Raw genomic sequence first — 15,725 nt, forward strand, 5'->3', positions numbered from 1 at the left:
GTAAAGGGCTTTCCGGCAGCGACTTCCGGCTCTCCTGTCAGAGGAAGCTGTCTGTCATTGGCGGTCCCGGCGGAAAGCCCGCCTTTCCCCCGGCGACGCCTCAAGCGCATGCGCACGCCCCCCCACTTCCGGCGGTGGCCATGGTGATGGCGGCGGCCAGGTAGGGCCCGGTGTCTCCCGCCGGCCTCTCCCTCCCTTCAGCCCCGGCCGCCGCGGTCCCTTTCCGGCGGGGAGGCGGCCCCTTTTCTGCCGGCGGGGCCCCGCTCAGCATCGAGCGAGCGGAGCTGGGGCTGCCGGAACCCCGCCGTGACCCTGCGGTGCTCCCGGGGCCTGCCCACCTCCATCCGCCCCCGGGCGGGCTGCCCCTGTGGTCCTCCGGGAGATATGGAAGTCTGGCTGGGTGAACGGGGCCCTGGTCTGTGGGCAGGGGAACCCGGGGCTCTCAAGTACCTAGTTCATCACTCCTCCGGCTATTAAATACCTATTTATATATAAATCAGGGCGGGGAGAGACGTTAAGCCAACTCTTCGTTTTCTCACTGGGTTTTAGGTGATTCTTGATTTGGTAAGTGTCCGCAAAACACTTTCTCTGGCACAGGAAATGTTTTAGTTTTCTAATCGCACCACTTTGATTTAGCTTTGTTTGTGTCCCAGTCACCAATAGAGGATTTTCAAGTGGGAGGGTTGGAAATGAAGCTTGTAACTGAATAAATATGTCAGGAAGATTTCTGAGAAGATGATTTCTCAAGTCAAGTCCCTTTTTGGGGGGGCTGCAAACATTTTTTCCCCTCTTCCTGTACCACAGGGCAAGGTAGTTGTTTTGCATAACAACTATGTAAAAGCATAAGCAGGATTTTGTTGAATGACGACTGAAATGCAACAGGTGGTTTTCCTAGGCGTTGCTTCAAGTAGATGGGAGCTTGTTCAAATTGCACTAGAAAAAGTTAAATCAAAATACTACAACTGGTACTTACCCACCCCTCAGCAAACCTCGAACGCTCGTTCGTTGTTGCCAGCTACTTACAACGAGACCTACCAGCTGCCATTCCGTGGCACTCTTGATCACACCAGTTGCCATCATTTCTTTTTGAGAATTCCAGTTGGGTTATTGTACTCCTTCTCCTGAACCCCTTCTCCATTTTCTGTTTGAAATGGTTGTGTCGTAGTGAGGAGCTCTGTCCAGTTCCTGCGTTCCTTCTTAGGAGTTTTACTGGTTTCTGATGATCTCAGTGTGTTTTTTACGTTATTTTCTGCCTATAAAGTTTGGAATGAAAGCTGATTATGTAAGCATGTAAGTGCCCACTGGCATTTCAGTAATTCAGTTGTTTGAATTGGTGTAATTACTGTTTTTTTCTTACTGGGTTTTGAATGAGTTTTTTGAAGTTTAACTTACCATTTATGGGGATCTTGTGCATCAGAGAAATTGTCAGCAAATTTCCCATTGGCTTATATTAAATCACATTAACAAACAATGCTATATGACTTTTTTTTCTGGCTTAGATGTTTATAAGTTTGATTTCAGTTTCTTTCCAAAGCAGTTGGGTCAGTAAAACTGTTTAGCTGATATAAAATGCAAGTAATGCTCACTTTTCTCCCTGTAAAACATGGCTTATAAGGGATTTAGTGAATTTGGCCTGCTGGAGGGAATGCCCATTACCCCAGTAAATACCAGGTTTTGATGCAGAGTGTGATGAGAAACTCATCTGTCTGTTCAGTTGTGCTCAAAGTTCTCAAGAATCCTAAGGGAAGAATTAAAAGTCTGTTTTCTTTTAATTAGCATGATACCCATTTACTATAACATCAGCGTACGCCCCAGAACTAATTACAGTAATAGAGAATTGCAGCTGATTCACAAGTTGCCTTTTTTTCCATCTGCAGTGTGGAAAGCCTAGTATTGGTCTTTATGGATGCTCTGGATTCAATACTAGAAATTTTTGTTTAGTACTAGAAATAATCAGAGGGTTATTGTAAATTTTGTATTATATTGAATTCACTTCTATCTTTTCAATCTGGGGGTTAAATTACCCCCCCCTTTGAAAGGTCACAGACCGTATTCCTGAGGTTTGTTTTTAGAGGCAGTTCTTGGCTGTGCTAGCATTGGACAGAGCACATTTGCTTGGACTGCTGCCATTTCCAAATTTAAGTCAGGTCTGTCCTGTTAAAAGACCAGAGGGAGACACCACCTCACAGAGTCACTGGCAAGTGAGTTCTTTTCAAAGGTAGGATATTGTGATTTCTTCAGACTAAAGTCGGTAGTTAAGCAAGCTTAGAGCTGCTGTGCTTCTGGACAAGGGCTTCCCTAGAAAAAAAATTTTTTCCTCCCTTTTATCCCCCCCACCTTTTAAATGACACCTTTTGATTTCTGAAAATAGCCTCCCAGTTGCTGCCATTTGTCATGTAAAAGACAATGTGATTCTAGGTGGCTGAAGCTAAAGGAGAATAAGTGCTGTTTAAGGAAACTTATCATGGTTTTACTTTCTTTTAGGATTTGATCTCATCTTTGCTGGGTTTAGTGTGTTCTTGATCTTATTAACTAAGATCCGTGTTCCTTCAGAAATCACTATCCTGGCTTTTATGGGATGACCTCCAGTTTTTGTTTTAAGGGGAAAGTTTTTTTTTAAACTGGATATCTGTGATATATTTTATTATATGGTAAGCCTTTCAAAAAGTTTCCAGTCACCTGTATTTGCTTACATTATCAGGGTTCTTATTTCTGCTCTCTAATGACCTGCATGTTCCAATCCTGCCTTTTGGGATGGAGAACTGAGAATTACAGGACTTTATTTGAACCAATTATGAGCAGTGGCTTCTCTCCTGCCGATAACCTGGCGTCATAAACATTATCTGTCAAGAATTAATAACAGTTTTTTTCAGCATGAATAGCCAAATTTTTGAACAAAGGTGATAGTGGGGTCTCGGAACTTTGGGCAGGAGGTCTGAGGATATCCAGTTCATCTCGAATTAGGTGTGGAAATCCATGTGTTGCCCACCCCCCCCATGTTTTTAATGTGACATGGCGTTATCTGCCCTGGGATGTCTTTAGCTACTTCAAAATGTTATCTATCTTAAGTTGGGTTTTATGCTTTTGATCTTCTTCTTCCAGCCTGTGTCTTGAAACTTAGCATTTTTGTTGATGTAAATCAAGTCTTTTTTATCTATGATCTATCCATCTCATTCTCCTTCAGATTGCAGCAGTTTTTTCCACTGGCTTTTGCAGCAAATAACCCTAATACTGAACAGAATATAACTTCTCCTTCAGGTTGCAGCAATTCTTTCCTTTGGTCTTTCCACCAAATAACCCTGAAAACTGAACAGAATGTAACTGCCACCCTGTTGTGTCAGTAGACTGGCACTAGGCTCCGAAAGATGTATATAGTTGAACATACTGCAATGTGGCTCTATGACTTGAGCTGATTTCCATGTTCTCTTGTTCCACTGATACTTATCAATGATTTTTTTCAGCATATTCAATATGACAAGCTAAAATAAGGACTCATGGGTTTGTGACAGAAGCTAGTCTATGAAATCAAAGCAAAACTTGTTGCTGTAGGTCTAAAGTGCTACAGAAATTCTTTCTTCTTTCCAAAATAATTTAGTTCAGTTAGGTTGTCCTCTTTCTCAAGTCTGACTGAACTGAGATTTTCTTTGTTCTGGGGCTCTTTTTAAGGGGCCATTTGAGTACCTTCCTTGGAAGACAGTATTGCAACTGTATGCCCTAATAAAAAAAGGATCTACATCTCTGATCGGCTAGTCCTTCTCTCTCTCGCTCCCCTCCTTCATCCAGTCTTTCTCTTCCCCATCCCATATTTCCCCTCCCCATATATCAGAGGGGGTTACCGGTTGATTCAAACTCTAGCATGGAAGGTGCAAAAGTGGGTTGCTGCTGCTGACTGGGTTCACAGCTTGCTGCAGCCCTCAGGCAGAGATTGGGTAATTTTCCCAGTTCCTGTATATAATATGGAGGGGGGGGGGAGAGAAAGAGAGAGAAAGAAAAACAATAAAAGACTTGGAAAGATTTTTCAAATGAAAAAGGATTAAAGGCAGACCTTCTTTGTTTAGAAAGTAAATGAATAATAATTGATGTGATTAAGGAATAAGTTAACCAGGCATAACTGGTTCATACTGATGAGCAGTGGATGCTACCTGACCAAAACATGGTTAGCCTTTAGTTGGTAGGCTTGGGGGCTCTTTTCCACCAGCCCCTGTGGCAGAGAGTTCAGTCCTTGCAAAGTCAACCTTTAATTTTGCCAAAGAATCTGAAAGAACCATGCTGTAATCAGACATGGGACTCCCTCCCATCTCTGAGTGTGGTTTGGTTAGAAAAGGTGTCAGAAAAGCCCCCTCTTCCCAGTTTTACCTTTTCATCTGCTTTTCACTGTGATCTGCATTTTACTGAAATCAGAAGCAAAGCTGGTCAGGGACAGATTTTTAAAATGCCTCAGCTTCAACCTGGGCTCATAAAGGAAGTGCCACTCCACCTGTCAGCTCCCACTTTGGAAATAATGAAAGGTCCTAAATGGGAGCTGAAGATTTTTGATTCCAAAATGCCCTGTAAGCCACGCTGCTCAATGTCAGCACAGCACCTGTTGTCCCTGCCCACATCTCATCTTCTGAATCTCAAGAGACCTTTGAGAGCAAAATAAAAAAAGACAACATAAAGAGGGCAGCTGCTTTAAATGACTTGCTGAACATGAACCAGTAAGCAGAACCTTCTTCTTACCCAGCTTAAGGAAGGCCAGTGGCCTTGTGTCTAAACAGCTCTTTCCCAGGAATTGTTTTAGGGCCAATACGCACTCTTATGTTAAATCAGCTCTACCAGTCCTCTGCTGTAAATCAGTACAAAATACACACTCTGTGTGCACTCAGCACAAAGAGGTGGAGGAGTAAGACGCTGGTCTGAGCAGTTGGGTGCTGTGCTCACGCACTGCTTTGCAATGGAATTAGTTTAATCTTGCTTTTGGGTTTCTGATTTCCCACTTTGGGCATACTCCCTACGCCCAGGGGTGCTTGGGGCCTCGGTGTCTAGCTGCGTTATGCACAGCATATTACACAATGAAGTACTTTGTAGATACATGAGTTAGCTCAGGAATGGGAAGCTCCGTAGTACCTTGAGAATAGTTCTGTACTAACTCGATGGATTTATTTTTAGACCTTGTCAAGCTTATTTAGAGCTAGCTCAGCTATCTTTATGTGTTATTTTATTGTGTTCTAGCTATGCCTCCAGAAATACTTAATTTATACAGTTCATTACTGTTTCAGCAACCTAGTCTGTTCACTGACCAGCTACTTGAGGAATTCTGTCCAAGCCCCCGATGGAAATCTGGAAGAGCCTGACATTTTCCACATTAGCTCTGTTGCATGGCATGTAGAGCCTCTGTCATCCCCTCAGCTCCATACAAGCTCAGTCCTACTTAATGACACTGAATTCTGGCTTAGCGTTATTAGTTATGTCTTGTTTTCTGCTTCTCATGCTGTCCTTTTGTTTGAAGTAGTGTATGAGTTGTGTGCCCAGACCTTTCCAATATCTTCCTGGTAATGACCTATCTTGCAGTTCAAACTGCAAGAGTTCAAACTATCTGCACAACAGGGAAGATATACTAGATTCCAGGAAGGGGTTGTAACTACTGGGACATCAAGCATAAAAGCTTGGGGGTATATACAGTGGGAAAATTAGTGACCTTTTTTACAGCAGAAGTATCACTTACTCTTTGGCCATGTAGTAAGCTGTAACATAAACTACTCCCTTGAAGGCAATAGCTTAGCAAGGACATTAGGGCTATGCATTAGTATCAGAATCCAATTCCAGGATGAGCTAGGTCTTGTAGATACCTTCAGCTTGGGTTTCATTCACAGGTTTAATTTCAGTATATTAGAACACAGGTTCATGCTGTTAAACTGCACAATTAATGTCGGCATAAAAGTAAAGAGCATAAATGTAGGCTTTAGCCTACTAGGTTGGACACGTGGTTCATTTAAATCAGATACCTTGTCTCTCCTAACAGGTGGTGAAAGACACTGGAGATGGAAGCACCGATTTCATTTCATTAAGCAAATAGCGTGCTCAGAGAGAAAACTTACTCTGAGCGTCCAGAAGTCAGACTGGCTTATATCCATCTGGGATAATACACAGTAACTGGTCTATGGCATGTAGATACTGTGGTACTGGCTGTTCTAGAGAAATCTAAGAGGTTTTATTACAATCAGAAGTATGCAGAGACATATCGCAGCCCTGGGGAGCTTTCACTCTAAATACACTTTGTTCAAGAGAGTGAATGTAGAGCAAAATGTGGGAACAGCATCTTTGAACCCAAGTTTGTTACATAACAGCTGACAAGATCCAACGCCAAGTGTCCTGCTGGGATGTTCAGATTAGCATTTAAATGCTTAAAATTGGGTACTGATGTCAACTTTTGAAAGTCTAAATGAAGGGATGAGGAAATCTGTTGAAGATACCTCTGTATGGGATTCGGTTTATTGGTGGTTTAAGGCAAGGTTAAGAAAAAGGACTTCCCTAGTTTTCAAGCCTCTGCTAATTTTCTTGATGGTGAAATGGTCTGCTTCCTTTCATCTTGTGGCTCTAGGAAGACTGTTCAGAAAGGAAAACTCATGGATCTTACAAGCACAGTCATCATCCCGCTGCTTTTTGGCAGCTTGGGGATCTTCGCCCTTTTTCGGCTACTGCAGTGGATGCGGATGCGAGCTTACCTCCAGGAAGCAGTGGTCGTGATCACAGGGGCTACCTCTGGCCTGGGAAAAGGTAGGTACCGAAAGAAGGGCACAAAAGGCAGGACAAGCAGAGGGTTGTGGAAGGGGCACCTATTGGAATAAAGCAGTAATGAGCAGAAAGTTCCTACTGCTCTGAATTTTGAGAGACGTGGCTTGCACAGCTATATCGGTTATAACTATAGCCAGTGCAAATTTTGATGCAAGAAAGGCTTAAAATTTGTTAAGGAAAATTTTAATCATCCTGTATAAACTGGAGCTCATCAAAGCAAGGAACAAGTTATGCTGTTCTTGTGCTGTCAGAGTTCTTTTCTCTAAATCCTGAAAAAGCCAGGAAGTCCAATTGTTTCTCTAAAACTTCCCAGAACTGGTGTTCTGCATTCATGTTTGTTATATTTCCAGATACCCTGCCATACTTTCCACTCCTCCTCCCTGCCCCTCACCCTCAAGTTAAGGTACCTTTTCTCTTATGGTACAAATCCATCCATTCTAAATTCAAACTCTTGGCAATATTAATACCAGTGAGTATTTTTTTCTAAAGAAAAAACGCGGTATTTTTTTTCCAAATAAAATTTATTCTTTGAGTGGATACATTCTCTAATTCTGCTTTCTATAGTTGCTTTGAAAGCTTCTAGAAGTTGAAGAGAAGACAAGGTATTCTGCTATCAAGGCCTTTCATTAGGATGAGTACATTTATAGAACAAATAGAGCTTAAGTTGATGCTGTCTTTGCATGTGAGTTTGTCCTTAAGGATAGGAGTTCAGTAACTGAATGGCCAAAGGAGATGAAATGGTCCTCTCTGCCTGTCACAACCAGAGAGCTGGCAGTGGTAAAAGAATTTGTATTTCACATCAAGAAGAGGTAAAACTAGTATCTCAGGAGAGACCTTTCAGCCGTGATAGGCTGGGCAGATGAAGCACTGTGTGTTGTTGGGTGTATGGATTTCCACCATTGTACAGTGAAGTTTCCCCCTTATTGACTCATTGACAAGATCTTATACTATTCCCCTCACTCCCAGTTACTAATATACTAGACCACCTCTAATTACTGTATGTTCTTTAACACCCTTCGTTACCATCCACTGTCATCTCTTGCACAAATAAGCAATTCCTCTCACTGGATCACAGAGGGGTAGGGTAGAAGAACATGTGATTGCCTCAGCAGCTGGTAGCACTGAAAGGAGGACAATAGCATGGCATCCCTTCTTCGGCCTTTTCCTGACAAAGAGGATCACCCTGATGAAGCCATTAGCTCCAAGGCTTCCAAAACCTTTGGAGGTGTTCACTAAAACTGAAACTCCTAAGACCAGGCCTTGCTGCATTAGATGACATACACAAGGTAATTGTAGTCCCTCTTAAGAAAGGCATATAGTAAAAAATTAAAAGGCACAGGCAAATTCGACCAGCTGATAGGGAGGATGCGTAAACAGCACAATAACTGCGTAAACAGCACAGTAACTGTGAGCACACCAGCTGCCTCACCGCTGGCATCTTGCTGCAACTTCACTGTAAATCAGCTTATCACTCGGGAGTCGTAAAGCCACCTTAGAACCTTGCCAGGTAAAAGAAGTTTTAGCCTATCACCAGGTATGATGTGGATCTGCTGTTTGTCTCCGTCATTCAAATGTCTACTTTTCTCTCTCCCTTGCTTCCTCCAAAGAATGTGCAAAAGCCTTCCATGCAGCTGGCTCCAAGCTGGTGCTCTGTGGCAGAGACAGCGAGAAACTCAAAGACCTGGTGCAGCAGCTTTCTACCATGACCAATCATCGAAAGAACGTAAGTGTGGGAGAAGGAGAGGCTTGCTGTCTCATGTGGCTGGGATTTCTGTTCATGTTATTACAGAAGTTACAGAATTGCTTGTGGGTTATTCTGTTGAGCAATAGGAAAAATGCAACTCTGTGGTTAGGGATAGATATTGCTATAGGAGTACATTGAGCTAACATGTCATATCTTGTAAAAACCCTACAAAAATAAGCCATCTGAAAGACTCCTTGCCTTGTAGTGGAAGTGAAAGCACAGAATTGCCCAGACTCCTTGCATCTGTATGTCATATACTGAATCTGGAAAAGTGACTTTCCTTCTGTTGGCTTTTATTTTTGATGTCTAGTTCTGGGCTAAGAAAGGTGTTGCTGGCTTCTGCAGAAGACACATGGGTTAAGTTTTTGACTTTCAGAAGCATTTTCTTTAATAAAACAATAGGAAACATTAGTAGTTGAGGAAGACCTCACTTGCCCCTTTCCTAGGCTCTGGTATAAGGAACAGGCTACAGAAGCAGAGAAAGATGAGAGCACAACCTGCTTCTGTCATGTATTCCTACCAAATGGAACTGCTCCACTGTAATTGCACAAGGTTTGGATGGCCCTGCTTCTGTGGTTCCAGAGCTGGGAAATCCCATCACGAGTGTGAACATACAGCACATTCGGCACAACCTGAACTGGTCTTTTGCTAACTTTTGTTTATTCACAGACACACAAACCTCACACTGTGGTATTTGACCTCTCGGACACTAAAACTGTCCTAAATGCTGCTGAAGAGATCCTGAAGTACTTGGGTCACGTGGACATACTGATCAACAATGCAGGCATCAGTTTCCGAGGCACAATTGTGGACACAGGACTGGATGTGGACAAGAAAGTGATGGAAACAAATTATTTTGGTCCTATAGCCCTCACCAAAGGTACCCATGATCCGGATTACAGGGGGACAGTGGATTTGGCTGATACCTTCTGCAGGCCAACACAACTAACTAAGCACAGCTTAACTTCTGGTTGTAATTGTATTTGGTACAGTACAGTATAAGAGGGGAGGAAAGTTTTGTTTTATGGGCAGGCCTAGAGGAGATGCTTGGGCATGACTGCATGGGAAGTACCTGATTAGAGATACCATCTTGTTTAAAACACCTCCTGACCCCTAGTCTAGCAGGAACTTATGAAGAGAGATATGGTTAGCCTATCTGCACTGATAAAACACTAGGAACGCAGTATGGGTTCTAGGTGAAGCTGCAGCTTTCCTAGGAAGCTTCTTTGATTACACAGAAAGTTCAGCCTGGAGGGTATCAGCTGCAGGAAATGGAAAGATGTACTGATGGCAGAAAAAAGCAAGTCCCGCTGGCCATGCCTGTGGGAGATCACAGCAACTGTAACAGCCTTTGTGCAGCCTTGCTGGCACAAGGAATCTCCTCATAGGTGAACATCCCAGCCAGACTGCAGCTTCAGTTAGAGGCATCCTAAGCACTATCCCTTGCCCAACCCCTACACTGAACAAGGATCTTGTAATTCACTTAGGCATCTTTGAATGTTCTGAAAGCACTGATTCTTGACAGCAGCAACAGCAGGACTGTTATTCTGAATGGGTCTTTTCTGTCTTTTGCTAGCACTTCTCCCCTCCATGATCAAGAGAAGACAAGGCCACATTGTGGCCATCAGCAGTGTTCAAGGCAAAATAAGCATTCCTTTCAGATCCGCATGTAAGTACCTCCACAGAAGATGGGGAAGACATATTTGGGGCACCAGACTGAATGAATACTTGGCTACTGCTTCCACATTTAGCTCTCTGTAGAGCTGGCTGCATGCAGGGAAGGCAGAGCTGCGCATCATTCTTAGTGTGGTCACAAATCACTGACAGCTGTTGAGGAAGGCACTCTCAAATACAAAATCTTAGTGCTGTCCTAAAGTTGTTAAGGGATGGGGAAGGAGAGTATGTTTTCAGTGTCTTGAAAACAGCTTGATATTCCTATCTTAACACTTGAGAGTCCCTATAAACTTTCTGGTTAATTCCATAATTTTATTGTATTTTATCCTTGCTGTTTGCCTGGTTAATCTCCTCTAAGAAAGTAGGAACTTTTTGTTTTAATACGTTATGAAATGTCAGTACTACCAGTGCCCAAATAAAAGCCTAAACAGTTACCTTGATCCAGCAAACTCTTCATGCTAAATCAGTTATGACAATAAATAATATTGGTGAGATTACTGGAAAAAGCCTTATAAAAGATGGAGGAACTAAAAGGAGAGTGTTTGGCACACAAGCATCTGTAAGTCACTGAAAATAAACATAAAAATGGAAAAATACAGTGGTGGTGGCATAAGAGTGGTAGGACATGATGCTGAGTCAAGGAGAGCCTGCAACGTCTGGGCCATCTGGTCTTGCAGATGATGTGGGTACGATTGGGCTAAGAATTGTGTTCTGAATTGCTTCCAGAGCACTTGCACAGTGACTGGAGCCACATGGGCCGGGCAGCATGGAGCTCAGCTCTTACCTAGGTCCTCAGACAGGGTGCATAGCCTGCACTAAGCTCTGTGCTGCTGGCGTCAATCCTGCAGCCGTGTTGAGGCGATGGCAGTCGTGGTGGTAGTGACCAAGTATACGTGGAAAGGGAGTGAGCAAAAGGAGTCGCTCAGCCATTTAACAGGGGGAAATCCTGCCTTAGGCTACACTTCTCTACTCCTGTCTGCTTGTGCGATCAGGTTTTGACTTGATCAGGTTTTGACTTGCGTGCAGCCAAGCTCTGAACCTGCTCTGCAAGTCTGTTAACACTCAGCGCATGCAGGCCAGGAGGGTGTTCAGCAGCCAGTGTCAGCTCTGCCCTCCTGTACTGGCATCGCATTCCCCCAGCCTGTCTTATCAAATGCTTCCCAAGCCAGGCTTCATGTCTCCTTTATCGCGAGTGGGAGGCAGCTTGGGTTCACTCCGTAGTGCTTTGGCATGGCTGTGATACGAAGCTCAGGATCCTAGCCAGTTTCCAACTTGAGTATTTACATTTTGCCTTCCTAAATTGCCTCTCACTCCCACTACCTGTTGCTGCCATTCACAAAAAAAACCCCAAAACAACAACCAAAAAAACCCAAACCAAAACAAAACCCAAAAAACCCCAGCAAAACAAAAAACCCCTAGAAGTTAGAGAGCAGCTGCTGGGTTCTTGCTGAGAAGTGGCTGCTTTGCAGTGAAAAACCCATTCAGGGGAGTGAATCTTCCTTCAGCCCTGCTCCTTCTCCTTAGTGCACAGTCCTTTTCCTGTTTTTCAGATGCTGCCTCTAAGCATGCTACCCAGGCCTTCTTTGATTGTCTACGAGCAGAGGTAGAGCAGTATGACATTGATGTGACGGTTATAAGCCCTGGATACATTCAAACAAACCTCTCTCTCAATGCTGTAACAGCAGATGGATCTCGCTATGGAGGTGAGATATGATTTTGTGTCCTCTATCTAAAGCATCTCCACCTCACTGGGTTACTCCAAAGTGTGCTTGCAACATATGGCCTCTGGTGGGGACACAGGTTAGCCCTGAAGTATCAAAAGACAGCTTTGGATGCAGGGTAGGAAGAGTAGCCCCCAAAACTTAGCTTTTCTAGACAGCAACTACTGACTTCTAGCCCAACCGTGAATTATACCTGCCTGTGCTCCCATCATACACAACTGTTGTAAAAACCAAAACCATACAAGCAGCCATGTACAGTTAGAACAGAGCATTCCTAGGAAAGGTACTGAAGTGTGGGCTTACCTGCTGGCATTGGTGCTTACTCGGGTTTCCCTTGGCAGTTATGGACAAGAACACCGCCGAAGGACAGACAGCTGCAGAGGTCGCTCAGGTGGTTCTCAATGCAGTGGGACAGAAGAAGAAGGAAGTACTTGTAGCTGGCCTAACACCCTCCCTGGCTGTCTACCTGCGAAACCTCTTCCCCAGGCTCTTCTTCACCTTAATGGCAACTAGAGCAAAAAAGGAGAGAAAAGAAAAGGACTCTTAGAGCTCAGCTCACTCAAGCAGTAACTGTAGGGAAAGGCTAACCCCCTGCAGTTTGGCTGGGACATCAGTGGAGGTGCTCCTGCAGGAAAAACCTTTCTCAAAATGCTGCAATTCACCATTACATGGAGGGTGGGAAGTGGCTTCCCCCACATCAGAGCAGGCCCACTTGCTGGAAGACAGCACCTAAACCTCACCTGAAGAAGGGTGCTTGGACAAAGGGGGAGAGCTGAGGCTGCAGGGGAGGGTAACTCAAGGGAACACACTTTGCAGCAGGGGAGGCCCATGTGCTTGCTGGAAAACAGCATCTTACCTCACCTCACTCCAGGCATGCTCAGCTTTACTGGCCTGCTACAAATAAAACCAACCCACCTGTTTTGCCTTCACACAAGTAGATCTTAGCTTTCCCCACCCCATGGCCCCCATGAAATACAGTCCTCAGCTGGGAGCTCCCAGGATCAGTGTCTCCTTCCCACTCCTTCCAATCTGATGTAGAACACGTTGCTTGAAGTGGGAAACTTCACAGAGCCTCTGCTTGTTAACACACCAAATCATCTGATATGTTAAGCCAAAGTCAAGTCCAGTACCACTTTGAAAGAAGCGACTGATGTAAAATTTAAGTTTTATTTGGCAATTATTTTATCTGAATCACGCCTTACTGATGTACAGGGACATTTAACTGTGCACTACCTGAGACTACAGTATTAACCCCAGCACAAGTTAATGCAGGGGAAGCACTGAACAGATGGAAGACAGCACAGCAAGGTATGCTGTTGTGTGTAAATACTGTGCAGCTGGCAGCGCACACCTGGCCCACCTGCAGGCCTAGAGCACAGAGTAGGTGCGATTCTGTGGATGCCAGGCACACTGTCTCCTGGCAAGCAGAGGAGAACCTGTGTGCAGGGTGGACAGTATAGGAGACGGACCCTTCGTTCTCATCTGTTTTAAAGCAATCACAGATGCTACTGAAGATCGCACCAGTGGGGGAACAATACCCGCCTGTTCACCTATCGCAGGCTTCAGGGAGTCTGACAGCCTGAGGGAGTGCCATATTCCATTCTTCAGCCCTTCTCCTCATGTGATGGATACCAGCACCATAAGGAAAAAGGAGTGGCTGCACAGAGATAGTTCAGTAAGGACAGAAATAATCTTTTTCAACTTATAATTGAAATAAAGCCTACTAGTAGGAACCAAGGTCCAGAACCCTGCTGCTGCCTCCATGTGCTTACCAGCATTTTCCACGTGTACTGCCTTGTCTGTCCTGCCTGTGAGTGCACATCTGATGAGAAATAAATGACATTGCTATGAAATTAATCTTTTGTTCTACTTCAGCTCCTCTCAGCAGGTAACATTAGAGGAAGGGAAAGCAGGAGGCTTTTGATTTGTTTTCTTTTCTTACATTCCTGCAAGGTGCTGTTGTACCAGTAGTAGTTGCAGAACAACATACTTCATCGCAGCCCTCTTTACGTCATCTGCTAGCTTACAGTAGACATAGTGTGAATTCACACAGATTAGTCACACTAAAACTCTGATACAGGTGTGCAGGCTCAGCAGGACCTTGTCCTTCAAAAAGCCTTTTCTTGACCAGTACCAATTTATAAATTATCTCTGAGAATCCATCCCAGATGATGACCGGGATGTGTTTAATGATCACGGTGCTGCTGCTCAGTTAGGACATCCTCTACCATTTTCACTGTGGCTGAGGTTGCAGATTTGTTACATAAAGGCCTACGGTTGACGTTACAAGTTAAAGCTTTCAAGTGTATGGGTCTCTTTTCCTGTTAAGATAGGAAACTAAGGCATTTTCTTCGCTCCCTCTCCACAAGGGGAGTTTCTGTAAGCATTAGTTGTGCTTTTCCTTTCGTGTTTTGCGTGTTCAGGTCCTCCATTTCTTAGCAAAATACAGTGCTCCTGCCAGTCTTGTCCAGCTGCTTCGTCTTCTGGTGTTTCAGGTCATGGCTAGCCGGGAAGGACTGAGGGTCCGCTTTGCATTTGTTATCATCCAGGGTGGTGAGGGGTGTAATACATCAGGCCTGAGGAAAAAAATTACGTGTGGGGAGTTATTGTGGTTACTGTTTGAACTACAGCTCCAAGTCAGAGGTTACCCAGAGTGTGCACATTCCCCTTCTAAAGTAAATTTCCTCTCTGTGACGAGAGAGATGCAGCACACTCCATTTCAGAGCACCTCCGTACGGTCAGGATGGGCAGGAAAGCGTGCAGGGCTTTTGAATGGGACCCTTGTCCCCAGCCACTGTAAGCTACAGCTACCGGCATGGGGGGGAAGGCAGATACAGCAACCATCTCATGCCATGCACTGAAACACATGACCCTCGACACCCATCTCATTCTCCCAGGTCACCTTGCATAGTTACAGCACTGACTTACTAATAGCCAGGATGTCACCTAAGTGTTTTAGCTAGAGTATCACTAATATTTCTTGGAAAACAAGCCCCCCTACACCCCCAGCTATGTCCTCTCCACTTCAGAATGGAGCAAAGGGTGCATTTTTAAAACAGACCTACCTGTTGTGACAGCTGACTTTTCACCTTCCACAATAAGAGACCAGAGGAAACTTGTTCATTTTTAACTCCAGAGTCTTTGATGCAAGCCACGTGTTCAGGGAGCCTACCAAGGGTTAGTCCTTCTGCTATAGTGATCATTCCAGGCAAGGGAAAGATTAACACAAAAAAGTGCCAGGACCACAGAGGTTTGGTGAAGAAAAGGAACTAACAGCCCTGACAATTATTCTGCATTGATTAAAAAAAGAACAGGAATGCCTTTTGTGTGGCTAGCACAAGGATATTTCAGGGCCTTCTGCAGCACTAAAGTACGTATTGGCTATGGCAGATCTGCCACTAGTTTAAAATTCATCCAGTAGACAGGACTTTAGAAACAAAACGTCAGGACTCAAAAGGCAGCCTGCCCAGCAGTCTTGGCCTAACCGCAGAAAGATGAAGTAGTTGCATTTCTTCTCCTCTCTGCCAAGGCAACTGTACATTGTTGCTATAAATAGAGACACTCTGGATCCCAGCTTCTTTTAACCTTGGAGGGAGACAACGCAGCCACTGTACCAGTCAAAGAGGCAAAGGGCTGTTGCCACCTAGAAACATCCCGATGCCACAGGAGTTTCCTCTAGCCCACATGCCTGCTCAGGTATGGCTGCGTGTGCAGGTGGTAAAAGTACTTGCTCAGAACTCCTGGCAGCAAACCCCATTTGCCCAGCACACACATGACTGGGATGCATGCCCTGCTAACAGAAAAGCTGCATC

At 44.5% G+C, this 15,725-nt stretch overlaps 1 protein-coding gene across 1 annotated transcript; it reads left to right on the plus strand.

Moving 5' to 3' along the window:
• Positions 1 to 78: 78 nt before the first annotated feature.
• Positions 79 to 13,770, plus strand: DHRS7B (dehydrogenase/reductase 7B). The gene is made up of 7 exons (XM_052772476.1): positions 79 to 160; positions 6,581 to 6,756; positions 8,382 to 8,497; positions 9,188 to 9,398; positions 10,095 to 10,187; positions 11,743 to 11,895; positions 12,255 to 13,770. The coding sequence occupies exons 1-7, from the start codon at positions 141 to 143 to the stop codon at positions 12,458 to 12,460; spliced, it is 975 nt and encodes a 324-aa protein (XP_052628436.1). The 5' UTR covers positions 79 to 140; the 3' UTR covers positions 12,461 to 13,770.
• The last annotated feature ends 1,955 nt before the right edge of the window (positions 13,771 to 15,725 follow it).

This window comes from Harpia harpyja, chromosome 21 (assembly GCF_026419915.1).
Source record: "Harpia harpyja isolate bHarHar1 chromosome 21, bHarHar1 primary haplotype, whole genome shotgun sequence".
In the NCBI taxonomy this organism is placed as follows: domain Eukaryota; kingdom Metazoa; phylum Chordata; class Aves; order Accipitriformes; family Accipitridae; genus Harpia; species Harpia harpyja.